At 48.3% G+C, this 27,003-nt stretch overlaps 9 protein-coding genes across 9 annotated transcripts; 5 read left to right on the forward strand and 4 right to left on the reverse strand.

The window, feature by feature from the left end:
• Positions 1 to 28: 28 nt before the first annotated feature.
• BDV27DRAFT_161575 (putative IMP dehydrogenase) lies at positions 29 to 1,933 on the forward strand (the record flags this gene model as incomplete). The annotated part of the gene is made up of 3 exons (XM_032073241.1): positions 29 to 218; positions 273 to 581; positions 792 to 1,933. The coding sequence occupies 3 exons, from the start codon at positions 29 to 31 to the stop codon at positions 1,931 to 1,933; spliced, it is 1,641 nt and encodes a 546-aa protein (XP_031923620.1).
• A 409-nt stretch (positions 1,934 to 2,342) lies between these two features.
• BDV27DRAFT_167752 (NUDIX hydrolase) lies at positions 2,343 to 3,835 on the forward strand (the record flags this gene model as incomplete). The annotated part of the gene is made up of 3 exons (XM_032074576.1): positions 2,343 to 2,703; positions 2,803 to 3,155; positions 3,228 to 3,835. Exons 1-3 carry the CDS (start codon positions 2,453 to 2,455, stop codon positions 3,833 to 3,835), a joined length of 1,212 nt encoding a protein of 403 aa, XP_031923621.1. The 5' UTR covers positions 2,343 to 2,452.
• A 337-nt stretch (positions 3,836 to 4,172) lies between these two features.
• rps21 (40S ribosomal protein eS21) lies at positions 4,173 to 4,768 on the forward strand (the record flags this gene model as incomplete). Its single annotated transcript, XM_032073242.1, has 2 exons — positions 4,173 to 4,204; positions 4,534 to 4,768. 2 exons carry the CDS (start codon positions 4,173 to 4,175, stop codon positions 4,766 to 4,768), a joined length of 267 nt encoding a protein of 88 aa, XP_031923622.1.
• Positions 4,769 to 4,890: 122 nt separating this feature from the next.
• On the reverse strand, positions 4,891 to 5,410 carry BDV27DRAFT_39413 (uncharacterized protein). The gene has a single exon (XM_032076518.1). The coding sequence runs from the start codon at positions 5,302 to 5,304 to the stop codon at positions 5,011 to 5,013; it is 294 nt and encodes a 97-aa protein (XP_031923623.1). The 5' UTR covers positions 5,305 to 5,410; the 3' UTR covers positions 4,891 to 5,010.
• On the reverse strand, positions 5,411 to 7,217 carry BDV27DRAFT_39412 (phenylalanine--tRNA ligase subunit alpha). Its single transcript, XM_032076517.1, has 2 exons — positions 5,663 to 7,217; positions 5,411 to 5,610 (listed from the first exon to the last, which is right to left on the reverse strand). Exons 1-2 carry the CDS (start codon positions 7,123 to 7,125, stop codon positions 5,517 to 5,519), a joined length of 1,557 nt encoding a protein of 518 aa, XP_031923624.1. The 5' UTR covers positions 7,126 to 7,217; the 3' UTR covers positions 5,411 to 5,516.
• A 5,158-nt stretch (positions 7,218 to 12,375) lies between these two features.
• Positions 12,376 to 16,903, forward strand: tcsC (putative two-component osmosensing histidine kinase (Bos1)). Its single transcript, XM_032076519.1, has 2 exons — positions 12,376 to 16,675; positions 16,741 to 16,903. The coding sequence occupies exons 1-2, from the start codon at positions 12,671 to 12,673 to the stop codon at positions 16,765 to 16,767; spliced, it is 4,032 nt and encodes a 1,343-aa protein (XP_031923625.1). The 5' UTR covers positions 12,376 to 12,670; the 3' UTR covers positions 16,768 to 16,903.
• A 960-nt stretch (positions 16,904 to 17,863) lies between these two features.
• On the reverse strand, positions 17,864 to 19,666 carry BDV27DRAFT_148612 (putative extracellular threonine rich protein; the record flags this gene model as incomplete). Its single annotated transcript, XM_032070939.1, has 3 exons — positions 17,864 to 19,242; positions 19,398 to 19,485; positions 19,598 to 19,666. 3 exons carry the CDS (start codon positions 19,664 to 19,666, stop codon positions 17,864 to 17,866), a joined length of 1,536 nt encoding a protein of 511 aa, XP_031923626.1.
• A 100-nt stretch (positions 19,667 to 19,766) lies between these two features.
• Positions 19,767 to 22,063, reverse strand: BDV27DRAFT_39441 (MCT family MFS transporter). The gene is made up of 2 exons (XM_032076520.1): positions 20,330 to 22,063; positions 19,767 to 20,251 (listed from the first exon to the last, which is right to left on the reverse strand). Exons 1-2 carry the CDS (start codon positions 21,709 to 21,711, stop codon positions 20,086 to 20,088), a joined length of 1,548 nt encoding a protein of 515 aa, XP_031923627.1. The 5' UTR covers positions 21,712 to 22,063; the 3' UTR covers positions 19,767 to 20,085.
• A 1,869-nt stretch (positions 22,064 to 23,932) lies between these two features.
• On the forward strand, positions 23,933 to 26,536 carry sxa2 (putative pheromone processing carboxypeptidase (Sxa2)). The gene is made up of 5 exons (XM_032068290.1): positions 23,933 to 24,326; positions 24,383 to 24,665; positions 24,743 to 24,969; positions 25,041 to 26,166; positions 26,220 to 26,536. Exons 1-4 carry the CDS (start codon positions 24,128 to 24,130, stop codon positions 25,931 to 25,933), a joined length of 1,602 nt encoding a protein of 533 aa, XP_031923628.1. The 5' UTR covers positions 23,933 to 24,127; the 3' UTR covers positions 25,934 to 26,166; positions 26,220 to 26,536.
• The last annotated feature ends 467 nt before the right edge of the window (positions 26,537 to 27,003 follow it).

Consider the following 27,003-nt stretch of genomic DNA (forward strand, 5'->3'; position numbering starts at 1 on the left):
CAAACCGTGGAGTCTTATTTCTTTCAAAATGCCCATCTCTAACGGTGATGCACTTGGCCGCGCCATGAAGGCTGAGATCCAGGACCACACCAAGGCCCTCGAAGTTCTGGAGAAGGATTATACCTCCAGAGATGGTCTTGATGTTGATACCTTGCTCGATTCGGACAAGCACGGAGCATTGACTTACAATGACTTCCTTATCTTGCCTGGTTACATCGGTAAGGGCGATTTCTGAACCGTCCATAACTTCCAGTTATTCATGTCTATGACAGGCTTCCCTGCGTCAGATGTCACTTTGGACACCCCGGTCACCAAGCGTGTCTCACTGAAGGCCCCTCTCCTCTCCTCTCCCATGGATACCGTCACCGAACACAACATGGCGATCCACATGGCTCTTCTGGGTGGTCTTGGTATAATTCACCACAACTGCTCTCCTGAGGACCAGGCGGAGATGGTGAGGAAGGTGAAGCGTTATGAGAACGGCTTCATCCTGGACCCCGTTGTTCTTTCTCCTAAGGCTACTGTCGGAGAAGCCAAGGAGCTCAAGAGCAAATGGGGTTTTGGTGGCTTCCCTGTTACCGGTAAGCATCCATTCTTGTTTTTATCGTGTGCATCAGCCCTGCAATATTTTCTGTGATGATTTTCATCTTTCTTCATTATAACTTTCGTTCCACTGGAGCGACGAGAGTTGCGTTGTAGAGAAACAGATTTATCTGATATTCATATTTTCCCGAGTCGTCATCATGAAACTTGCGTGAAAATAGCACAGTCTAACTTTGATGTGTCCACAGAAAGCGGAAACCTTCGGTCTAAGCTCGTTGGAATTGTCACCTCCAGGGACATTCAGTTCCACCCCAACCTCGAGGATCCAGTCACTGCTATCATGTCCACTGACCTTGTCACCGCCCCTGCCGGTACCACTCTGGCCGAGGCCAACGAAGTCCTCCGTTCCTCGAAGAAGGGAAAGCTTCCTATCGTGGATAAGGATGGTAACCTGGTCTCTTTGCTGTCTCGCAGTGATTTGATGAAGAACCTTCACTACCCTCTTGCGTCTAAGCTTCCTCACTCCAAGCAGCTGATCTGCGCTGCTGCTATCGGTACCCGTGAAGAAGATAAGCGCAGACTTCAGCTGCTTGCTGATGCTGGCCTTGACATTGTTGTTCTGGATAGCAGCCAGGGCAACAGTATGTACCAGATCGAGATGATCAAGTACATCAAGAAGACTCACCCTGATATTGATGTCATTGCTGGTAACGTTGTGACCCGGGAGCAAGCTGCTCCTTTGATTGCAGCCGGTGCCGATGGCCTGAGAATTGGCATGGGCAGCGGCAGTGCTTGTATCACCCAGGAAGTCATGGCCGTCGGTCGTCCTCAGGCTATCTCTGTCCGCAGCGTTTCTTCTTTCGCTGCTCGCTTCGGTGTTCCCACGATCGCTGATGGTGGTGTTCAGAATGTCGGTCACATTGTCAAGGGTCTTGCAATGGGCGCCTCGACTGTCATGATGGGTGGTCTCCTTGCCGGTACCACTGAGTCTCCCGGCGAGTACTTCGTCAGCAACGAAGGCCAGCTTGTCAAGGCCTACCGTGGTATGGGCAGTATCGCTGCCATGGAGGACAAGAAGGCTGGCGCCGGCGCCAAGGACAGCAAGGCTAGCAACGCCGGTACTGCTCGTTACTTCTCTGAGAAGGACCGCGTCCTTGTTGCTCAGGGTGTTGCGGGCTCTGTCCTTGACCGTGGCTCTGTCACCAAGTTTGTTCCTTACCTTGTCGCCGGTGTGCAGCACTCTCTGCAGGATATCGGTGTGCAGAGTCTCGAGGCTCTCCACGAGGGTGTTAACAAGGGCACCGTCCGATTCGAAATGAGAAGCGCCAGTGCCATGGCCGAGGGTAATGTCCACGGTCTGCACAGCTTCGATAAGAAGCTCTACTCTTAAACCGCGAGGGCACACGGTTAATATAATCATTATGAGCTATCCTGATGCTCAGGATGTATTTGCATGATGACGCATGGCTTGCATGAAACAAAATAAATGGAAAAAAGTATGGGTATGAGGTTCTGGAGTTCGATGCGTGGATATTGCTTTCTTGTTGTTCAAGATTATTACATTCACCAATTTATTTCACAGTGGAGTCATTTGTACTCCATGTCGATGAAACATCTACATTATCGATTCTTCCAAATTACTTTGTAGGCGTAGTACGGAGTAGTTAGCCCTCAAGTGTACGTCGTAAAACTGGCGATCGTCTAGGCCTGAAGCGGTCGCGTTACGGGCGGGGTAAGCGCTCACGGCAATGCATTAGCCTAGGCTAGTAGCACTACCACTACTAGTTACTGGTACTACTCCCTAGTGACCGGTTAAGTACTAATATTACTATTACAGCCATAGTCAATCATTATTCACGTCCCTCCTTTGAAAAGCAAGCTCTCCCGGTACACCTCGGCTGCTTCAGCTATGACGGCTCCTCATGTGTCAATGCCCCGGTTAATACACAAGTGTCTCCATCATCGACTGACTCTTGCTCGAACCCCATTACTGGCTGTACAACGCCGACCTACAAATAACCATTATATCGAAAAGCGTGCTGTAAGAGAAAATTCGTCCATTGCAACAGCTCAAAGCACTTCTGCGTCCGGAAAGATGGCATCGCAGAAGGATGGCCCCAAGCCGAAGCCCAAACCGTCAATCCCGAGGCCGAGTTCAAGGTTGGTTAGCCGTTCTATCATCCTCAGGACGCCTATATACCCTGATATCGCTATAAGTAACTATGCCTTTGCAAGGGCTGATAGCTAATGAAAACTTAGTGTAGTACTGATCTCACCTAAAAATGAAGTACTTTTGCTTCATCGCGTCAAAACGTCTACGTCATTTGCATCAGCTCATGTCTTTCCAGGGGGGAACCTATCTGATCAAGATGGAAAGTGTCCACCAGTAGAGGATCCAAAAAGGCATGATGATGCCCCCTGGTATAGGAATGCCGCTCTTCGAGAGCTCTTCGAAGAAAGTGGTATTCTCCTCGCTAAGGATCAGAATTCCGGGAAGATGTTAGCAGTCTCAGAGCACAAACGAGAAGAAGGCAGAAAGAAAATTCATCGCAATGAAGTGACTTTCACTGAGTGGCTGAAGCAACAGAATCCTGCCGCAGTCCCAGACACAGGTTCGAGCGCCAACTAGACTTAATTACCCCTTGTTGTATAGCCCTAACCCCTGCTAACCATTCTCCCTCAAGAGCAATTGATTCCGTTCACACGATGGATTACTCCTACAAATGTACCAAAGCGATACTCTACTCAGATGTATTTGTACTTCTTGCCCTTGCCTCTTGAGTCCGACAAGTCACTCCTCAGCGAACTTCCCGCCGAAGGAGAGCGGGAGGAAATCCAGATTCCTACGAGTGATGGCGGTATTGAAGTCACCGAAGCTAGGTTCCTACCTGCATCTGAATGGCTCCGGCTGGCAGGCAGTGGGGAAGTTGTTATGTTTCCGCCACAAATTCTCTTGTTGCATCTGGTGTCACAGTTCCTGGATCAAGCGCCTCGGACAGACAATTCTGTGGACGAGTTGGGAAGACGACGAGCAAAGTTGGTTGATTTTGTCCATACGGGTAACCCCCCGTGGACAGAGAAGTGTATATCCCCCAAGATGCTCAAGATGTCGTCCGATGGACGAACAGTTCTTGCATTAGATCATCCCGGACCAGAACTGAAAGGTACGGATAGACAGGGCGAGCCCGACAGGGTTGTACTGGTGAAGTTCGCAAAGGGAACAGCCCTGCAAGTGGAGGTGCGGTGGAAGAAAGACGTCTTTACGGGGGATAAAGAGCGAAGCAGTCTATGATTGATTGGTTGATTGATAACGCTCAACGCTATCTATGTAGTACATACCTTATACATACATACAATCTTTCCTGAATACTCCGGAGATAAATTACATAATACACCACCCAAACAGGCACTGTACCAACCCCAAACAGGTAACCCTATAACCACCAAGCCCCACCAGCCACTCAGCCACAGCCACACACAAGCACATCAACCCTCGACAAAAGATCACATGACCCACACAACCGTCGACTAAGGAAACGCCCAAAAGAGTCGCGGAATTTCACGACCGTTCAACCCGCCAGCGCACCTCCAATTTTCCACGTCGTCAACCAGACTAACAAATCGCCAAAATGGAGAACGAAAAGGGAGAGATTGTCGATCTGTACGTTGCACTGCCCATAAATCCACCCAATCTGTGGTTTGGTTTTGGTTTTGGGATACAATTTCGGATATGAGCAAGAGGAAGTTGAATATGACTGCGAATTCGATGGAACAAAAGACGCCACCGATTGGGAAACAACTCCACCACGTCGCAGTACAAGCGACTGAATTTTCTCAACTTTCTATTTTATCGGAGGCGCAGCATATTCTTCCAAATCTCCAAACTTATCCGAATGCTCCCAATTACCAGACCACATACATGGACCCCAAAAAGCAAAAGAAAAGAATGATTACAAGATGAGCAAAACTAACATAACTCTCTTCAACCAGCTACGTGCCCCGCAAGTGCAGCGCCACCAACCGCATCATCAAGGCCAACGACCACGCCTCCGTCCAGATCTCCATCGGCAAGGTTGACGAGAACGGCCGCTACACCGGCGAGAACCAGACCTACGCCCTTTGCGGTTTCATCCGTGCCCGCGGTGAGAGCGATGACTCCCTGAACCGCCTCACCCAGCGTGATGGATACATCCGCAACGTGTGGACCGCCTCCCGCCAGCGGTAAATGGACTATTTAATTGGTTAAGGTGTGTGCGGTGTGATTTGGTCGATGGTAAGACCCTGGCTCATATCGTCTGATTTTGGGAGTACTAGAGGCTAATGAGGTTTTTTATTGCTCTTGTGCAGGCTGGTATACCAGTTCCATGGGTATATCGGATATGATTTTAAGATAAATGAATGAAGATATTTCATACAGACCAGTCAAATCAATCAAAAATCAGTCCATCAAATTTCAAAAAAAAATTTTTACTTCCTCTTTTCCTTTGCTGTCGTTTCGTTGCCCGCTAGGGTTTCGTTGGTGGTGATGTCTACTCTGTAAATCTGTTTTCTAGTCTCTGTTTCCTTATTCTCCCTGTTCTTCAGGTTGCTCAATCGGCACATCAAGGCCTCCTCATTCACAGATTGGACGTACAAAACGTCTATCTGGCCCCCATGAGCGAGGAGGTAGAAAGTAACATCCATCCGCCGAATATCACGTCCGCCTACTGAAGAGCCACTGTTGCAGAGCCGTGCGCTGGGGCACAGATACGGGTGGGACATACTATCAGTATTTGTAGCTTATATATTTGTCTTGGTTAAATATCAAGGGAAAGGCTTCATATGAAACTTTTTAATTTACTTCGAGCGGTTCATTGTAGCGTGTCTCATTCAATGCGCATCATAATTCTTTTGATAGCTCTAAACACGTGATATCATTTATATGATCTGAACCTTGGGTTTTTAATAATATCCATCCATCTTGATAAGATCGTCTAATCCTTCTCTAGTCTAACCGCTGGGTTGGTCTCGATGAAGTTAAGGTCGACCTTATGACCCAGGAGTTCTCGAATGTTGCTGACACCGTACCTGTGGGGCTTGTCAGCGTTTGATTCATCAACATTATGCACGGTTCGCTTACTTGATCATGGTAGGTCTCTCGAGACTCAGACCCCATCCATAGACTCTCATATCCTTGGGCAGGCCCATAGGCTCCAGCATCTCTGGACGGAACATACCGCTGTTACCGATCTCAACCCACTTACCTAGACCCTCGTGGTAACCGAAGATCTCCATGCTAGGCTCGGTGTAAGGGTTGTATGCGGGCTTGAAACGCAGTTGGTGGATGCCCATCTTCGCGAAGAAGACCTCCATGAAGCCAATCAAACCACCCAGGGTAAGACCAAAGTCGGCAATGACACCCTCGATCTGGTGGAACTCAGCCAAGTGAGTAGCGTCGACGGCCTCGTTACGGAAGACTCGGTCGATACTGAAATATCTTGCGGGCCGTGGGTTGGCAGCAAGCTTGTGAAGGACATATGTCGAAACCGACGTCGTGTGTGTGCGGAGGACCAACCGTAATGACTCGTCTGCGCTCCAGGGATAGCGGTAGCCAATCGAACCGTACTTGCCGTTTTCGTGAACCTCGCGGACGTCCTCCCAGTATTGCTTGTAGTCGAGCGGCTTCTCCTGGGATGCTGCGGAGGCGGGCTGAACGGATTTCGGACGGTGGGGGTCGAACTCGGGATCCTCGCGAGGGGCATCTGCCTTAGGGGGGTCTGAGATGTAGAAAGTATCTTGAAGGTCACGAGCGGGATGTTGCTGAGGAACGAAGAGAGCGTCGAAATTCCAGAATCCGGTCTCCACGAAGCGGTTGGTAGGCATCTCCTCGAAGCCCATTTCAAAGAAGATATTACGGAACTCCTGGCGGACCTTGTTGAGAGGGTGGAAAGCGCCAGAAGGGGTGAGGGCGCCCTTAGCCTTAAAGTTATAGGGCTTAAGTTGAGCCGTCTTCCACGATCCGTCCATGAGCATCTCCGCCGTAAGGTCGGTCTCCTCCTTAACAAATTCCTTGGCGAACTTGGGCCCCTTGGAGATCTTGAAGTTGAATTCCTTCTGGAAGGCGACCAACTTCCGACGTTTCAAATCACCGAGGGCCTTCTGGTCCTCCAGAGTCTGAGTCTTCTGGACAGTCAACAACTGCTCACGGGTCTCGTCAACAATAGAGTCAGTGTTTGCCCGCAGCAATTGCCCGTCCTTCTTAATCCAGCCTCTCTTGAAAGCATTTCCCTGACCAACTTTGGCATTGTCCTTTCCAACAATACCAGGCAAGTCGGCGATCTTCAACCCCTCCATAGCAGCCACAACGGCTTGGAAAACCTTGGCTTCATGACTGCCATTGGCGGCGATTTCCTCACCTTCCTTGGTCAGTGCGGCGACTTCACGCTCAATTGTTTCATATTCGACCATCTGTCGCGAGGCCAGACGATCAAGTGCACTCTTGACATTCAATGAGGGGTGGGAGGGGAAAGCTTCGCTGGAAAGGATCGGTGCGTCGGACGCGGACAGGGTGTCCAGAATTGGGTTCGTCAGATCGGACGCCATGGCTGCAGTCGTGGACCACAGGGTAAGAGGCGGGGGGCGTAAAAGGAAAGGTGCTGGAAGAGCAAATCGAGGACTCGAATTATGCGACAAATACTGCCCACTTTCCGAATTGTGACTCTTTCGGGCGGCTCTTGTGTGGTTACGGTAAGTGACACAGACCACAGACGCCATCCCGTGACTGGGCTTTTGCTTTTACCCCGCCGTCTATCAATCAAGCATTCTTTATCAGGAAAAACTGTATACTTCGGTTCTATAAAAGCCCTTCCCCCCGAGTCCCTCTCTTGTATGCAACGATACACGTAATCCGGTACCTATTGTTGATACAACCGAAATGGACATATAGTTTCATACCCCTAACATTCAATTATCCCATGAATCCTAGTCCCTTCCATTCAGATGTGTGCCGACCGGACAAATTTATATCATACATTCCTCTCACCTGAGTCTTCACCCGCCCTCATGATCTTGAACAGATGATCGATCAACCAGGTGAATTACAACGATCGGACTCCTAGATTGTACAGACATCAAAGTCACAGGCATTGCAGAACTGCCGATCCTCTCACGGTGCACGAAACCGCAAAGAAAAATATATCACGCATGCCTGAGGATGTGGAGGACTATTATTGATTTGCATATACTGTAGCTCTAGACCATATATGAACTGCAAGGGGTGGATGGAAATGAATGATATTTGGAAGTCATGTATCGACAACATAAATTACCAAATGTAGGGTCATCCGTCCACCTGGGATCGAGACCACAGCTCCCGCACTACAAGGAAGGGTCGTCCATTCCACGGAGAAAATGCAGTCATTGTGCAGCAAAAGTTACCTATCAGGTGGTGTGTCGTTGACAATCCTGGATGCTAGTAACCAACAACTTAGAGCCTGTCCTTTTTATAGACCCTACAGACCTACAGAGTAACTGGGTGTAAAAAGACACGGCTGTGCGTGGCGTTAAGAATATCCAGCCTGAAAGGGCGCTGCTTTAGCTATGGTCGACTGCGTAGCCTGTCAATCTCAGCTAATATATAGTTTTAGGAGGTCTGATACCTATTTTTTAAGTGTAACAGTAACTTGTGAAACAACTTCTTCACGCCGGGGTTGACTTTGTCAATATGTATCGATATGCTGTACTCTCCCGTTCTCTTGACCATCTGCTGGGTACCTCCAAGTATGGTAGTTTTAGAGTATGATGTAGTGACTTTTGTATAGTAGCTATATAGGTAACTTTTCCCTGTTATTTCGTTATATTGTCTGACTCCGTTTGTGCAATATATAGACCCCCATTGGTCTGCTAACTGGGTAACACTAACATGCAACAGAATAGCCAATACCTACGGAGTACAGAGTAGTAAACGGTCATGAGACACTTAACCTGAATAGGAGTTTTATATCACTGGCCCGAGGTGCCACCGTAATTGGCTGTCACTTCGAGGCTAAGACTAGGGAGTATGCCAGATATTGATTAAAGAAGGCTTTAGACCGATACACCTCGACTGGCGCTGCATCGAAAATGAACAGATCTTGGTGGCTACGGCAGTTGCTGGGCACGAAGAATACATTTTCGAGACAAAACCTAAATAGATTTTCCTTTCCCATGTCAGAGATTTAGGCCCAGTCTTTATCTTGTGAGCATATGCTAGTTAGTTTCTTAGTGCTACCTCGTTATGATTACCGGTGCATAACTACCTTAGAGTGCCGGCAAAAGTTACTAATAAGCAATGAAACTAATAAGCAGGGCAACCAAGCAGATTGTGATTTGACCACCTTTCATCCAACCGGGCACTAGTTGGTTGGCTTCTGAATCCGAAGGAAACGCATTCTCGTCAGCCCTTTAAACCGCGACGGAATTTTTTACAACCTCGCATAAGGGATCTCAAAGAGGAATGGTCCTGCTGGAACCTTCTCAAACTATCACCTCCATCATTGGCTTATAAGTCGCCTGATGGGACCCACACGCGACCGTTAAGTTCTGGACTTAAGGACGCCGTCGATGCTCCGGGGGGACCTTAGCGCTGTAAGTGTGATACTGGTATTTCTATTACCACTCCCGGTCGACCTAGGGACAAAGAGTTCCCTTCCCCCCACCGTTTGACGGTGATGCCTATCTACCTAAGGGAGCCACTTTTACACTAGAATGGTTCGCAAGATTTAGCCGACGAAGCTTTTGTTTGGAACCTCCCCATCACAATTAGAACGAGGACCAGTGAGATTCATCCGAAGTTACCAAAGACCTCAATAGACGTCATTAGGAACCAAGGGTGGTGGAAGTTGACGAGGAAGATCCCATATACACGTGGATTCCAGGAAACACTCATGCGTGTACTGTACCTCGCCGTGGGTATTGTATGTTATACATACAGCGTACATACATACAATACCAATATGCACCGAAACCCTCCATTGTCGTTTAGGTAAGAAAGAATGATTGATCAACTTCAAGGCCCATCCTACCTAAAGTTGATGTACACTGTATGTATGTATGTATGTATGTATGTATGTATGTATGTATGTATGTATGTATGTACTCTGTAGGTTGAGCTTTACAAACTTCGAATCCAGATCTAGATACCTGGTTTTCTTGAACTCTTCTCGTCCTTGATGAGCTTGCTTTTTCTCTTTTGCCCTTCCCCGCTCTTTCATCTCGATATTCTCCGCCCTTCCCGTCGTCCATCATCCTTGCCCGTACCCCTCCCCTGACCACAAGTGGTAAGTAGTGTGATAGGTAATAACCGGGGCCAGCACTACGAGCTAGAGCCACCAACATACGATCGCCACTAGTCCTGGAGGTGATCACCACAATCCTAACAAAATAGGATGACGATGAAACAAGGATCAACATGCGCACACAAATACATCCACGCACACACACACACACACACACACACACACACACACACACACTCACACATATCGGTCAAGAAATTCATTTTCATGTTCATATTTGTTTTTTTTTTTTTTCTCAAATATAATAGCTGACAAGGTATCCCCTTGTTTACCTAGTTCCTATTCTAATGTTTGTATATCGTACTATTATTAATCTTTGGTACCTTGGAACAGAACCGAGGGACAAGAGAAAAGTGATTGGCTCTGGTGCAAAGACGGGATTTGGGAACGCTCCCCTTGAGGGGGGAAAATATAGCCAGGAAAGAACCTTGGAAAACCCGGAGCGAAAAACCCAGCGACCAGGAATCAAAAGCGGATGGATCGGTAGTTAAAATGGACAGACAAGGCAAGATGGAGGCTAAGAGGGTGCCCCGTGCACCACGACACAGAGTCCTACAAGTTACGCTTGTTCACTGTACAGTACACCGTGGGTGTGGCGGTTAACGAAGGTGGCAGTCGAGAGAGGTGGCTTAAAGATAGGTACTACTCCGTACTAGTGGATTCTAAAGCCCATGCACTAACTTCCGGCATATCCACACATCCAGCCAGTCACAGCACAGGATATGAAGGGTTGGAGTGAGACACACACAAAAGCCAGGAAAGACAACCCTCCACTTGCTGCTATTATTACTTTTCTTGTCATTTTATTTTGATTCTATTGCACCATTCCCCATGCTCTAAGACTCGGAGCAATGTTAGAGGGAGTCTATTCTGTGAACTAAATGTATAGTTATTAGTAGGTAGCAGAGACGAATCTCCACGGGGGGAAAGGAAGGCGACCATTGGAAGAGAGGCAAGGAAGAAGGGTCCTGAGGCAGCACCAGGGAAGAGGTAAAGTATTTTCCTTCGGTACCTGGCCGGACCGTAGGTACGATAAATAAGACGAACGTTGGCCCTGAAGAAGGAGAAAAGGATTATTGTATATATAAATGTATAGCCAAGAATTTCTTGATGGCTTTATTTTGTTAGCAATGGGTCCGGAGTGCATGGAACATGTATTACTCTTTTTCTTTTCTTTTTTGGAGCTGTACGCATTTTCTCTTCTTATAGGGTTACTAAACCACTCTATACTCAACCCAACTAGTAACAATACCCACCGCAAGTGAACAGCAGCGATTCAGCCGCCAGGTCAGTGTCTCTCCCAGCTGGTGCTTCAAATCAAGTCAAGTCAAGTTTAATAGCATTATTCCTCTTTTGGTCTTTAATCCTCTTTTTTTTTTTTTTTTTTTTTCCCTTGTTCCCCCCTCACAAGTGTCGTGGTTCTACCTTCCACTCTTTCTTTCACTCCGCCCCCTTACGAAGTCCACAATCCAGGATTTTGTCATTTTCCAAATCGGACCCTCTCGGAGGAGGGCATAAGATCAAAAAAAAGAAGAAGAAGGAGCCGAAAAACAAAAACAGGAAGGAAATAACAGGGAAAATAAAGAAGAAAGAAATTTATTCCAAACGAGCAAACACTCCAAACCAAGAACCCCTCTTCTCCATAGATTCAGACAGCGAAAGAAGAGAGGGAGAGTTCTTGATAATTTTCCCGTTAATTATTCATTTTTAGTTTTGTTAGTGATTATTATTCCTTTTTTTTTTTTGCCCTTTTCCCTTCTGAGGAAAGGTCAATCTTCTTTTTTCCCTCTTCCGCGCGCCCTCACTCCAAAAAAGAAAAAAGAAAAAAGAAAAAAAGAAATCAGCCAAACCAAACAGAACCAAAAACTTACGCTTACTGATCTCTCTTGTTCTCTCCACTGAACCAACTGCTCAAACTCACAACCAGAGTCTCAACCTCCGTTCGATAATCCTACCTCCCCTTTTCAGTGGGTTTCCCCTTCGACTGACCGTCACCCTTTTCTTTTTCCTTTTTTCTTTTTTTTTTATTTTAATTTCTCTTCTTTTTTACTTTCCCTCGCCCGGACAAGACGATCTTTGTCTGCTCGGTCGGTTGCTGCTTTGCCCCTTCGCCTTAATCCTCGAACACACCGTCGGAACCCTGGACCATTTTCGACTGCACGCTCTCCACAAGGACACCCCCATGTCGACTTAGCAGATTCGCCCGATCATTCGTGTCAGTAACACGGCTTCCCGTCAGGTAGGTTAGGTTCATCTTCAACGACCTTCGGATCGTCCTCTTCGTACCCCATCGTTTAATTTTCACGCTGCTTTTGCTCCTCTTTCCTTCTCGTCCTCCCCATACCACTTTCTTTTTCCTCCCCCCTCTGTCCTTCACCCAATCACCAACCGATAGTTACTTGGTGATTTTTCTTTTTCTTTTTCTTTTCCCTTCAATATTATTATTTTTTTTTTTATTCCCTGTACCATTTCCTTCATCGACTCTATCTTTCTTTTTGGTGATCGTTAATATCTTTTTCCCCTTTGACTATTCACTATCCGAGCATTATCATATAGACTCGTCCCTTGATCCCGATCATCTGGAATACGCCTCACTCCTTTTTCCCTCTTCTTTTTGCCCTACAGGATTTCCTTCGTGTTGCCCTCCCTTTAAAACTATCAACTGGACCGGAATCATTTTTCTTTTGGGATAGCGTCTCATTCTCCGTGTTTTCATATTTAGACAAATTTTGCAACGAGCGAAAGGAGAACAAGAAAATTCTTCACAGCAACACTACTTATGTCCCGTTTGTGATTGAGTCGTCCTAGGCACAATGGCTGGCGCGGACGAGACGCTCGCGGCCGCTGCTGCCATCCTTCGGGGTCTTGCCCGCGAAACCCCTCGCTCCGGCTCCGCTCCTCCCTTTGAATTTCCGCTATCGCACGCTTCTTCTAATGGCTACGACACCAAGTTCACCAAGCTACCGGGAGATGCAAGTTCGTCAAAGGCGGCCTTTGAAAATGAGTTGGAGGCGTTAGTCCGTCGAGTTCAACAACTGGAATCACAAGCTGTCAGTCACCAGACTTCCCCCGGAACTTTCCCTGAATCCTCCCAGTCTTCCCTCAGCTCTACTGAGAGGGAAGCTGACTTCTTGTGGTCTTTTGGACTTTCTCGCTCGTCGTCCCAGCAAGTTTCTAACTTCTCTTCCACACTACAGCAGCAAAACTCCCACAGACCCCACCACCCAAGGCGGATAGAAGAGCCCGATGAGGATATTGAGGAGGAGGAGAGCGACGAAGATGAAGACCTGGACTCGAGGACTCGACTGGTACGCGAGGAGGACATCAGTTATCTACGGAACCATGTTCAGAAACAGGCGGAGGAAATAAGTTTTCAGAAAGATATTATCGCCCAAGTGCGTGATGAATTACTACAGCAGGAAGAGCAAACGCGACGGGCTTTGACCAAGGTGGAGAACGAGGATGTCGTCCTGCTGGAGCGGGAGCTTCGCAAACACCAGCAAGCCAACGAAGCTTTCCAGAAGGCCTTAAGGGAGATCGGTGGCATCATCACCCAGGTCGCTAACGGTGACCTGTCAATGAAGGTGCAGATTCATCCCTTGGAGATGGACCCCGAAATCGCTACATTCAAACGGACGATCAACACTATGATGGACCAGCTGCAAGTGTTTGGTAGTGAGGTGTCTCGAGTCGCACGAGAGGTCGGAACGGAAGGCATCCTTGGTGGCCAAGCCCAGATCACAGGGGTCCATGGTATCTGGAAGGAGCTTACGGAAAACGTCAACATCATGGCCAAGAATCTCACGGACCAAGTGCGTGAGATTGCTGTGGTCACAACAGCTGTCGCCCATGGTGATCTGAGCCAGAAGATTGAAAGCCGGGCCCAGGGTGAAATTTTGGAACTCCAGCAGACCATCAACACCATGGTGGATCAACTTCGTACATTTGCCACAGAAGTTACACGCGTCGCACGTGATGTCGGTACTGAGGGTGTCCTGGGTGGACAGGCTCAGATTGATGGAGTAAAAGGCATGTGGAACGAACTCACGGTTAATGTCAACGCAATGGCGAACAATTTGACTACCCAAGTGCGGGACATCGCTACAGTCACGAAAGCGGTTGCCAAAGGTGATTTGACACAGAAGGTCCAGGCCAACTGTAAAGGAGAGATTGCAGAGTTGAAGAACATCATCAATTCCATGGTGGATCAATTACGACAATTTGCACAGGAAGTCACGAAGATTGCTAAGGAGGTCGGCACAGATGGCGTCCTCGGTGGTCAAGCCACGGTCAATGATGTGGAGGGTACATGGAAGGATTTGACCGAGAATGTCAACCGAATGGCCAACAATTTGACGACACAAGTCAGAGAGATCGCTGATGTCACTACCGCCGTAGCAAAAGGTGACTTAACTAAGAAGGTTACTGCGAATGTCCAAGGTGAAATACTGGACTTGAAGAGTACGATCAATGGCATGGTGGACCGACTCAACACCTTTGCCTTTGAGGTCAGCAAAGTCGCTCGCGAGGTCGGCACGGACGGTACTCTTGGTGGTCAAGCCAAAGTGGATAACGTTGAGGGCAAATGGAAGGATCTTACCGATAACGTCAACACTATGGCCCAGAATCTGACATCGCAGGTACGGAGTATCTCAGATGTCACTCAAGCCATTGCCAAGGGTGATCTCAGCAAGAAGATTGAAGTGCATGCTCAGGGAGAGATCTTGACGCTCAAGGTCACAATCAATCACATGGTTGACCGACTCGCTAAATTCGCGACTGAGTTGAAAAAGGTCGCGCGCGATGTCGGTGTTGACGGCAAGATGGGCGGACAGGCCAATGTTGAAGGAATTGCTGGAACATGGAAAGAAATCACCGAGGACGTGAATATTATGGCAGAAAACCTCACGTCCCAGGTGCGTGCATTTGGCGAGATCACAGATGCTGCGACAGATGGCGATTTCACCAAGCTTATCACTGTTAATGCTTCTGGTGAGATGGACGAGTTGAAGCGAAAGATCAACAAAATGGTTTCCAACCTCCGGGATAGTATTCAGAGAAACACCGCTGCCAGGGAAGCAGCTGAGCTTGCTAACCGTACCAAGTCTGAATTCCTGGCCAATATGAGTCACGAAATCCGTACACCTATGAATGGTATCATCGGTATGACGCAGTTGACGTTAGATACGGACGACCTCAAGCCTTATACTCGCGAGATGTTAAATGTCGTGCATAATCTTGCAAACAGCTTATTAACGATCATTGATGACATACTAGATATCTCAAAGATCGAGGCAAACAGAATGGTTATCGAAAGTATCCCCTTCACAGTGAGGGGAACCGTTTTCAACGCACTGAAGACTCTTGCGGTGAAGGCAAATGAGAAGTTCCTTAGCCTGACCTACCAGGTCGATAACACAGTACCAGACTACGTTACTGGTGATCCCTTCCGTCTTCGTCAGATTATTCTTAACTTGGTGGGCAACGCCATCAAGTTCACGGAGCACGGAGAGGTCAAGCTCACAATTCGGAAGTCGGACCGCGAACAGTGTGCGGCCAACGAATACGCCTTTGAGTTCTCTGTATCTGACACCGGAATCGGCATTGAGGAGGACAAACTTGATCTGATATTCGATACCTTCCAGCAGGCTGATGGCTCGACAACGCGCAGGTTTGGTGGAACAGGCCTTGGTTTATCTATCTCGAAACGCTTGGTGAACCTGATGGGTGGTGATGTATGGGTTACGTCTGAGTATGGCCATGGTAGCACATTCCATTTCACGTGTGTTGTGAAACTCGCCGACCAATCCTTGAACGTCATTGCATCTCAGCTACTGCCATACAAGAACCACCGCGTCCTCTTTATCGATAAAGGGGAGAATGGTACACAGGCGGACAATGTTATGAAGATGCTCAAGCAGATGGATCTGGAGCCATTAGTTGTCCGTAACGAAGATCATGTTCCGCCCCCGGAGATCCAGGATCCATCAGGCAAGGAGTCTGGTCACGCTTACGACGTTATCATTGTGGACTCAGTTGGCACGGCACGGTTGCTCCGGACGTTCGATGACTTCAAATACGTACCTATTGTCCTGGTCTGCCCGTTGGTGTGCGTAAGCTTGAAGTCAGCCCTTGACCTTGGAATCAGCTCGTACATGACCACACCATGCCAGCCCATAGATCTCGGTAATGGCATGTTGCCTGCGCTCGAGGGCCGCTCTACTCCTATTACTACCGACCACTCCCGTTCGTTTGACATCCTCCTGGCAGAGGATAACGACGTCAATCAGAAACTGGCCGTTAAAATCCTAGAGAAACACAACCATAAGGTCTCCGTCGTCAGCAACGGTCTGGAAGCCGTGGAGGCCGTTAAGCAACATCGGTACGATGTCATTCTGATGGACGTGCAGATGCCAGTCATGGGTGGTTTTGAGGCAACAGGTAAGATACGTGAATACGAGAGGGAATCCGGTCTAAGTCGGACGCCGATCATCGCTCTTACTGCACACGCTATGTTGGGAGACCGAGAGAAGTGTATACAAGCTCAGATGGACGAATATCTCTCGAAGCCACTGAAGCAGAACCAAATGATGCAGACCATCCTCAAGTGTGCTACACTTGGTGGTTCGCTTTTGGAGAAGAGCAAGGAATCGCGAATCTCAAGTAGCGGCGAGATGCATCCGGTTCATCACGGCTCCGACGGCAAAGGCTCACGTCCGGGCATGGAAGGTAGATCTATCACTGCATCGAGCACCGTCAACCGGGGTAGCCTTGCAAGCCCCAGTGTCGAGAAGGCTGAGGATCTTTCCATGGAGCGGGTAAGTCAATAGAATCTTCCATCATCCCACGTCTGAGCAAGCGTGCTGATCTAACAAATGAGCAGGCATTGCTGCGGTCCAATAGCTCGTGAAACGTTCTAGAGATCTTCCTTCGCTTCTTTTTCGTTTCATTTCATATTTCAAGTGGCTTCGATGCGAACCTTATATACCCTTTTCATTTGCGCGCCTGTAAGAAATGCTTCTTGTCATGGTTGACCTCAAGGTGCCTTTGTTTCATTTTGGATTTTTCTTTTCGGGGGAAACTCTTCTTGATTCTCACCTCACCTCCTCCTACCTACTGCGTCTCTCGCTTATTATTCCCCCATGATCTAGTCGAACCTGCTACTACTCTGCATATGTTTTTCACTGGATCCACGTCGACTGTCTCAGCCTATATGGCCATGCTTTCTCTTGTTTGACCATATCATATTCATCATGGTTTTTTTTTTTTTTTTTTCTGATTTCGGTTCTTACTATGCCAGCTATTTTCTGGTGTAAGGTGTTGGGCGTATGGAACCACTGGCGGGGTTCTTCCAAATAAACCTGCGGCATGGGATAAAGACAAACACCGGGCGAGCTGAAGCAACTGTTGAGAGGGGAGCCAGTATCCCCCGCCCTAACGGTTGCCGCATGCTCTTGCATATCGTGCAATTGGTTTACCCGGATTTCCTTTCGATTCTGAATCTAAAGATTCTTTCTCTTTTCCCCCTCTATCTCACACGCATACCCTTGCGTTGGGCCTTCTCTTTTCCCCGTTCCTATTTGTATTGTATTTAATCTTTGTTTTCTCCTCATATTAGCAGATGAAACTTTTGGCTTGGGGTCCTGGAAGCTCTGGATCTGCAACACTTTCTCCCTTCACTTTCCTTATCCTCTTCTTTTCGGCGTGTATAAATTGTTTTTCAGGAACGGCTATGCGATTACTGTCCTCGAAAGGAATCACACCTAAAGACCTTACGACTAAAGTGACTGACTACTACACACGCCTGTCGGCCTTTTCTAGTACGCTTATAGACTACCAATAGTAAAAACGAAATATCATTCAGCAAACATCTACCATTCATCCACTAATATTAAGGATATAAACGGTCGACAGTAAAGACTCTGTAAGCAACGTGCGCCTGCATATCTGGTCCACCTAGATACTTTCAAGAAGAAAACAACTACTTTCTCGATACCTTACAATTTTCATTCCTCATCGTCGTTATCGTAGTGCGGCTCAAAAGGCCTACCGGTTGTCTTGGGCTTCTTACCCGTCTCGGGCTTAGTGAAATTCCAATGCTTCCCCTTCTTTGCGTGCCAACGGGGATATGCCCTCTTTTCAAGGGTTGTTTTAGGAGGGGGGTCATCACCGGGAGGGTCATCCTCCGGAGTTTCTGTGGGAGGGACGGTTGGTAGGGTTGTCGTTGGCTTCACTCCTTCCTCTGAAGAGGATGAAGGTTGGGTCGGTGTCACACTGCCAGGTGGTGAAGCGGTGGGTACCGGAGGACCAGGAGGTGAACCAGTTGGGGTCTCCGTTGGGGTCTCTGTTGGAGGTTGGGTTGGGATACTGGTTGGAGGAGAAACTGGTTGGGTGGTTGGGTGCTCACTTGTTGGAGGTTGAGCTGGTGTTAATGGCGCCGGTTTAGTCTCTTCCGGAGTGCTTGTTGGAGGTTGCTCACTGGGTGGAAGCTGGACTGGAGTACCTGGTGGAGGCGCCGGCTTGGTTTTACCTGGGGTGCTTGTTGGAGGTTGAGCTGGTGTGCTTGGTGGCGGGAGTGACTTGGTTTTTCCTGGGGTGCCTGGTGGAGGAACAGGTTGGGTAGTCGGGTGTACACTGGGCGGAGGTTGAATTGGTGTGCTGCTTGGTGGTGGTGGTGCGGGTTTGGTTCCTTCCGGAGTGCTTGATGGAGGAGCCGGTGGTGTAGTTGGGTGCACACTAGGTGAAGGTTGAACTGGTGTGCTTGGTGGGACTGGTAGGGTTGCTCCTGGGGTACTTGGTAGAGGAGGAACAGGTTGGGTAGTTGGATGCACGCTGGGTGAAGGTTGCACCGGCGTGCTGGTTGGTGGGACCGGCTTGGTTTTTCCTGGGGTACCTGGGGGTGGGATCGGCTTGGTTTTCCCTGGGGAGCTTGACGGAGGAATGGGCTTGGTTTGTGAAGGTTGCACTGGGGTGTTCGTCGGTGGATGGATGGGGGAGATGGTTGGAGGGATGGCGCTGGTAGGCTGAGGCTTCACCGAGGAGGATATAGTCGGAATATGCATAGTGGCTGATGCTGGCGGGCCCCCAGATGTTGAACCTCCACCACCGGGCCCCACGGGGATGGTCGGGCATGGGGATTGACCTGGTTGACTGGGACTGGGGCTGGGACTGGGACCTGGTCGACCACCACTTATACCACTTGTTGGACTAGCTCCAGCTCCTGGTGTGCCGGGTGGCACTGGAGAAGACGGGGAAGGAAGAGGTTGAGTTACACCTCCACCACCACTAGGAGTGGGTGTCGGGACACATGCCGTTGCAGTCACAGTGATGGTCACTGCTGTGGCGGCGGGGCAGGAGGGGAATGAAGGGCATGGAGAGCAGGGCCCTGCAATTTGAATGATTAGCTGCTTGGCTCAATAGGAATGACGGATCTGGAGCGGTGGTACCTGGGTGGGACGAACTAGGGCGTGGCCTGGTCGTTATCTCTGATATTGTCGGCATCCAGCCTGAGGATATAACACCAGCTGTCACTCCATAAACAAGGCTCCAGGAGGCAACAGCCAGAGTAATCAAACTCGTCGCGGGAACCATTCTGGATGTCAACCAATGTTGACACAAGAGGTGGAGGCTGAAACAGCAGATGTGCCGCAGAGGAAGCAGTAGGGGAATCGTAAAGTACAAATACTTGAGCAATATTTCGTGCTAGATGGATTCATGATGATTGTTGTATGTCATTGAACCAAACGTTGCATATGAGGCGTGTCCTCTTTTCGGAATTGAACGATCATGACACACTTGTGAGCCGTCATTGTGACTGACAAATTTCTCGGGAATGCTTGAGAAGATAAAATCCAATTCCAGGAATGGTAGAGTGCGTACGGAAGGCTTCTCCGGGGTCGAAATATAGGCGTCGTTATGACCATCCTCCACAGCTGGACGTCCCGGGACTTCACGTCCAAGACACTTCTTGTTATTTCCATGAACAAATGTAATTGATGATTGCTAGACATTAACCTTTCCCGCTAACTTTGCTTGCTAAGATCTATGTGTTTTGCGTGTCATTGCCTTTAAGGTCGTATCATTATGTAGTAACGTCATTCTTGAATCAAACGAGAGTCCACTCCTTTGGCCAATTCTTTTCGCTTCGCCTTTTTCAAAATTAGGTTCTTCATTCCGCAACCCAGGTGTAACTGAGCCACGAGAGAGCTTCTCCAAGTTGGTACCGGCTTCAGTAAAGTGCCCAGGGCTGACGCCAGCCAACGTGGATTATTTTCACAGCAGTAACACAGGCAAGGCCGACTGCATAACAACAGGTCGTGAAGACAATGAGTCCCCAGTATTCTCCGTTACAACGCGATAGGATCTCACCCGCAATCGGGATACCAGTAAGAGTGCTATAATAAGGGGTCGTTAGCTCCTAAGCTCGGCATCTTCCATGCTTGGACAAGACACAGGGAGCTTTTTAGACTTACCCAAAGCTCACAATCGTGTATGATGTAGCATAGTATCGCCCATAGTTCTCGATTTTACAAAGCTGAGAAATACAAACTGGGGTGAGGCTGATGTTACTGCCACTCGCAAAACCAAAGATAACGCTGTAGACAACCATAACTGGCACGCTATCGCCAGCAGGGAGCCAGAGGCATGCATTGCAGACAAGGCATAAAGCGACAGTGGCAATTAGGGTGTTATAGCGCCCCAGGGAATCGGCGACAAAACCAGGGATCCATCTTCCGAAGAACGACCCTGCGTTAAGAATCGCCAGTAACTGGTACGAAAATTGGCTGGACACACCGTGAGCCAAGGCGTATGAGGAAATATAACTAATCGGAACGAAGAGACCCCATTCGACGAAGAATATTCCAGCTGTTGTGAGAGCAAACTTGGGCTCCCGAAAGATGCGGAAGTCGGGGAGTACATTCTCTTTGGACGCTGGCTTCTTGGGTAATCGGGACTTGACCAGCAGGCAGGAAAGGATCACTAGAATCAGACAGATTAGACCGACCACACGAGTGGCCCAGGCAAATCCAATCATTGGGAACAGCTTTTCGAGAATGAGGGGAAACGTAACACCTCCAACAGAACCGCCTGTTGCAGCAATGCCTGTCGCAACGCCACGCTTCTCGTTGAAGAAATGACCAATCGCAGATATGGCTGGCGTAAAAATTAGCGAGGCCCCCAGGCCTCCGGTGACACCAATCACAAGCATGAAGTGCCAGTATTGGGTGCAAAGCCCCAGAGTAGCCATCTGCACAACGACTAATACTGATCCTGCAAAGACAAGAAACCGCGGGCCTTTGGCGTCGAAGATCGGGCCAATCTGGACACCGCAGAAAAAGGTGAGGAAGGCATACATTCCAAAGATCCAGCCAGTGCTTCCTGAGCTATAATCTTTAAGCTGGTGGTTGTCGAGGTAAGCCTGAAAAGTTCCTATAGTATTGACTAGACCCAGCGCGGCGAAAAGGCCCGCCCAGCTACCAAACACTACTAGCCAGGCCTCTAGCCCGCCTTCGGGGTAAGTATTCCCATCAGCGTCAGTGGTTACACGGCTCATCGGGGCACTGTGCGCTGAGTGGTCGGTCTGGGATTCGAGGGACGGCCTGTCATGACCATGCTCGAGAGTCATTTGCCCTTCCGGTGAAGGATCATAGCCGGGTTGTGACGCTAGCGGAATCCGATGCCCGGCATCATCAACGGAGCTGAGAGGTGCATTTGGGGCATCAGTCGATGGCTTTTCGGACAATCCGAGGACTGCCACATCCGGGAGAGCACCTTGGGTGGTAGAAACTCTGGAGCTGTCTTGTTCTATCGCGCCTGTATGAGGATCGCCATGGAGTCTGACGTCGGTCGACATGTTAGTAGTGATATAGGGCGGAAGTGGACCGCGGTTGACCTTGATTTCGCTTTTTTCCCTTTTCCTCTCGCTACTGTCAGAACACAAGCCAAAAGAGACAAAAGCACAATGGCGGTAGAAACACGTTGGTTAATAAAGTAAACAATTACAAGAAAAGAAGAGTACGGAGGAAAATACGAGCAACTCTCGGGTAAGAGTAGTGGGAACTGAAGTAGGTAAGACCGAAGAAAAAGAAACTGGCCACCGCTCGCACTTGTAATTAACTCCAAGGGCAACCTGACTTCTTGGCCGGTGGAGTCTGAGTCAGTTTTCTCCGAGCTGTTCTCCAAGAGGAATAGTTCTCATTGGTGTGTTGTTCCTTATTCTCCCTCTTTAAGAGATTTTAAAGCATTTTCCCCGCGGCTGGCAAGTAGCACTAGCCGGGATCAGGAAGGTCCGTGGAGTGGCCCATATATGCCAGCCCTGCGAATCCTACCAAGAAAAAACCTACCTGGTGAACCAACAAATAGATAGAAGGCCGTAGGCGCGATGTCAGGAAAGTGTGAAAGGGACAAAAGGTTTAGAAAAATCCAGCATGGTCGAAGGGCGAAAATAGTAAAAAAGTAGGACACAACGTCGACATTCTAGTAATTGATTAGTCGGATCTCTTGAAGATCAACTTCACCAGAGGATGGCAGCATTCAATTCCACGACCACAGGTGGATAATGAGTCATATCCATACAGGGTGGCTTCGTTGCAGACTAGGACATGTCGATTTCATCCGAGCCGAAAAACATATCGACGGGTCTCCTGGGCATCAATGCGCGTGCGGAGTAGATCTGATGGGGTTTCTTAACCTCTTTCTTGGAAGCCACAGTGGCAGCGTGGCATTATACTCTTGTCAGCAGCTATGAGCTGTATCACTGGGGTCCGTGGTTATTGCGCAGAGGTTGGTGGCACCCCTTCGAACCAAGTATAGAAGGTTTTCCCTAGAGATAGAATTTATAGAGAAACACGTGATGGACATATGAGGAAGGAAACTCCGACGGGAGTCTTTCATTTTTCAACTGGTTCGAGGTACAACCTTTCGGAAATGAATGTTTGGGTTGTCATTGACAAGCCAGAAATAATGCCTTCTACAAGGGAAGGTATGTCGGCGTAGATATTGACAGCGGTACCTGGAGGTAGGTGTAAGAAGGGATGATGGTAGATTGTGTTATATCCATCCACAAAATACAACAAACAGCTGGGCACTTTCTGCTTTGTTCACGAGGCTATCAGGTGACGACTATGCCGACACGGAAAGGCTATTATTGTTTGTCTCCTTTGATTGCGATCCGTCCAGCATTTATAATTTAATTGTCGATATTATTGCCAGATAGATATAATGCTATAGCAGAGAATAGTAAAAATGAACGACTCAGACAGGTAAATGGACATTCAGCGATCTTCAAATCGAAGAATAGAGGAGGTTTCAAGGTATAGATGTACCATGTATGAACATACATCCATCCATACTCCTTCCCAGGCAGACTTTCTAATCAGATTTCCAGATAAGGACACCCCTCCTCTTTCTCTTATTGAGATGTTCTTTGGGCTGATTAACTGATAAGGTTTAAACGTCGTTACATTCGGCTGGACAGGAAATAATGTGATTGATGGATCGAATAAAAAAGCGACGATAAGATTTAGAGGATCCTCCACGACAACCCTCCCCCCCTCGGGCGCTCGTTGCATTCTTAATGTCGTGATCAATACACATGAGATGCCTGTCTGGGTCAATCCACAACATCCATTGGTTTGTTTGAACACATGTTCATGCATCTGAACCGAGAGAAACCGAAGAGTGATTTCATCACCCTATATCATCATGAGACCCTACCCGGTGACTCTCGCCATGGGTGCAAACAGAGCAACGCGATTTGATGGGATCTAGACTTGAATACTAGACTAACCGCAAATTAAAAGCAGCCTTGTCGATACCAGGAACATCCCTGTCCTTTGTTGTTCAATCAAATTGTAGCAGACGCTAGATCCATAAGCCGTCCAATTAGTATGGCAATTGGACATGTTCAGTCACGCAAGGGGTAGGTATTCAAAGCTTTCCCGACCGTTGTCACATAAGACTTCCCATCTCCAGATTCCAGATGCAGACAGCCACTCTCATTATTGGGTGTTTTTCACCCAATGACTGTCCAGGAATCTTATCAGTCCCCTGTCAAAAATGTCATGGTTCCAGTAGTTCTATCTTTAAAAGACATTTTCGGCCTCCACAACGTCCCCAACATGGGTACGCTACAGGTCTTAGCATGCATCCGATTCTTACCCCTACTGGATATTTATAAATAAATACTCCAGGCTTCCCCGACAAATCTGAAAAAGACTTTGTTTGTCTCTCAAGTTCATCGCAGCCAGATCGCCCAAATCCGACTCAGAATGCGCTTTCAAGGCTTTCTGCTGACAGCTAAATTGGTCATCTCATTATGCACCGCCAAGGCATGTGCTTCAAAGCATGGACGCTCTAATAAGCCAATGCACGAACCCTCGGTCCTAGACAAGAGAGCATCGCTATCTTCGGGGAAGTCTCAACTCCGCTCACATGATAACTTTCGATTTCTCAATGACGAGACGAGGCGTATGTATTCATACCTCCTAGTGGAAGAATGCTGACATAGGTATATGGATTAATAGCCTACCTCGTGGAGAGCTTGCCTGATGTGCCGTTTGACGTCGGTGAATTGTACTCAGGATCAGTGCCGATCGACAAGGGCAACAGCTCGAGAACTCTCTTCTTTGTGTTCCAGCCGACAGTGGGGGAGCCTGTAGACGAAATTACAATCGAGGTTAATGGGGGCCCAGGTGCTAGCTCCCTCGAAGGTTTCCTTCAAGAGACCGGCAGGTTTGTTTGGCAACCAGGAACCTATGCGCCAGTAATTAATCCGTATTCCTGGGTAAATTTAACCAACATGCTGTGGTATGTTTTGATTGTCTCCCTTAGGGTTCCTTTCTAATGTACATCGCTCGACGCTAAATTTATATGTTCACCATTAGGGTTGATCAGCCCGTTGGGACGGGTTTTTCTACAGGCACACCCACTGCTACCACTCAGGAGGAGACCTCCAAGGACTTTGTAGATTTCTTCAAGAACTTTCAAGACATCTTCGGAATCAAGAAGTTCAAAATTTATGTGACCGGCCAGAGCTATGCCGGGCGCTATGTGCCTTATATTGCTGCGGCAATGATGGATCAAAATGACAAGGATTACTATGACGTCCATGGTAGGCTGTTTCTCTTGCAAAAGGGGAATTAGGGCTCACAGACATTCATATGCTGATGTTTAACAATGTAGGGGCACTGGCTTACGACCCGGTCATTGGCCAGTTTGACTATGTGGGACAACAAGTGTCTGCTGTGCCAACTGTACAGCAGAACACTAACATTTTCAACTTCAATGCAAGCTTTATGAATGAGCTACAGAGCCTTCACAAATCATGTGGTTACCAAGGCTTTATGGACGAATATCTTACTTTTCCCCCATCGGGGGTTCAGCCTCCGAGGTCTTTTGATCCTACCAGCGACGCTGATTGCAATGTCTTTGATATGATCACCGATGCAGCTTATCTAGTCAACCCTTGCTACAACATGTACGCCATCAACCAGATGTGTCCCATTCTGTGGGATGTCCTTGGAGGACCTACGAAACTTCATTACCTACCCGCCGGGGCGACGGTGTATTTTGATCGCGATGATGTCAAAAAAGCTATGCACGCACCCAATATGACCTGGTCCATGTCCTCCCTCCAGCCCGTCTTCGTTGGTGGCGACGCCGGAGTCGGGAGACTGGGTGATTTGTCCGCCAACCCAATCGAGCATGTTCTACCTCAAGTGATCGAAGCCACAAACCGAGTTCTCATCAGTCATGGCGATTACGATTTTATCCTCCAGACCAATGGAACCCTTTTGGCTATCCAGAACATGACTTGGAATGGGCAACTAGGGTTCCAGTCTCAACCGAGCACGCCGATTGAGATTGACCTGCCGGATCTCCAGTATGCAGAGGTTTTTGAAGAGAACGATCTTTTCTCATGGCATAGCGGTCAAGGAGTAATGGGCATTCAACACTATGAAAGAGGACTGATGTGGGCGGAGACATTCCAGAGCGGCCACATGCAACCTCAGTACCAGCCCAGGGTCGCCTACCGTCACATCCAGTGGCTACTCGGGCGGACTGAGAGATTGTAAGGTAAGGGGCATATGAAGAACGGGGTAAGTTGGGACCATGGAATTGGAAAGATGATGATATGCTACATATACCTAGATTCTGTTCTGATATTAAACTACCTATTATGTCAGTTCTCGAGATAAGGAGACAAGGGTTTTGACCGACGGGAATACATTTCCTAATCAAGCATATTCCTAGAAGCATCCGCTGATTGGCATACAATGTTCCTGATACCATTTTTTAACCCGTCAAGGTAAAAACCTTCACACAGCCTCCAGATCCTTGAGACTTTATTTGACTTTCCAGATATACTTCCCATCACCTTTCCCGCCAACCAGCCTGAGATCTCCGTTGTAACGAGCAGGGGTAGGACAGCGCAGCCACAGAATGATAGGGAAAGCTGTCTATCCCGACAGTACCTCAAGACGTTGGGAAGAGAAGACTGCAAGCATCATCGATGTACTCCTCGTAGATCCATACATGTAACGTACAGATATACATACATGTATAAACATGTACGGACCCCGTGGTGGAGACAAAATACATGTACCATACTTGTTTCTACCTTGCCCTATACAGCGCGTGATAGCGAAATCCCAGCCTAGCATGATGCTCGACTGATAGAGAATTGTATTTAGTTCTTCGTCACAGTGTACTAGACAGTGCCACGGTCGGGACACATCCAAAGTATGTTCACAAGGCACGTAGATCGGATACAGGCCGCCACAGATAATCTGGTACCCGGCAACATACATGTATGTACAATATGTATGTACCATCACGATCACGATCACGATCACAATCACGATCAACGATATCTCGTGACCAGAGATTTCCCCGGATCCATCAGCCCTTCCTCATTCCGAGGAAAACTGGAGACCAGGACATTCTCCAGAGTACGGAACTAGGGAGTAACCGAAATCATACCCACCGATAAAGTCCTCTGACAGTCTCCATGTACGAGTCTCAAGTTGGTATAGTTAGACTTTTGGAGTGGAGTTATAACCTGATATATGCACTCCAGTCGCAGTTGACTGCGTTCCGTCCGGTCGCACTTTGTAGGGTACGATGTCCACATTAGTCCCCATCG

The sequence above is a fragment of the Aspergillus caelatus genome (genome assembly GCF_009193585.1).
Source record: "Aspergillus caelatus strain CBS 763.97 unplaced genomic scaffold BDV27scaffold_208, whole genome shotgun sequence".
Taxonomy (NCBI): Eukaryota; Fungi; Ascomycota; class Eurotiomycetes; order Eurotiales; family Aspergillaceae; genus Aspergillus; species Aspergillus caelatus.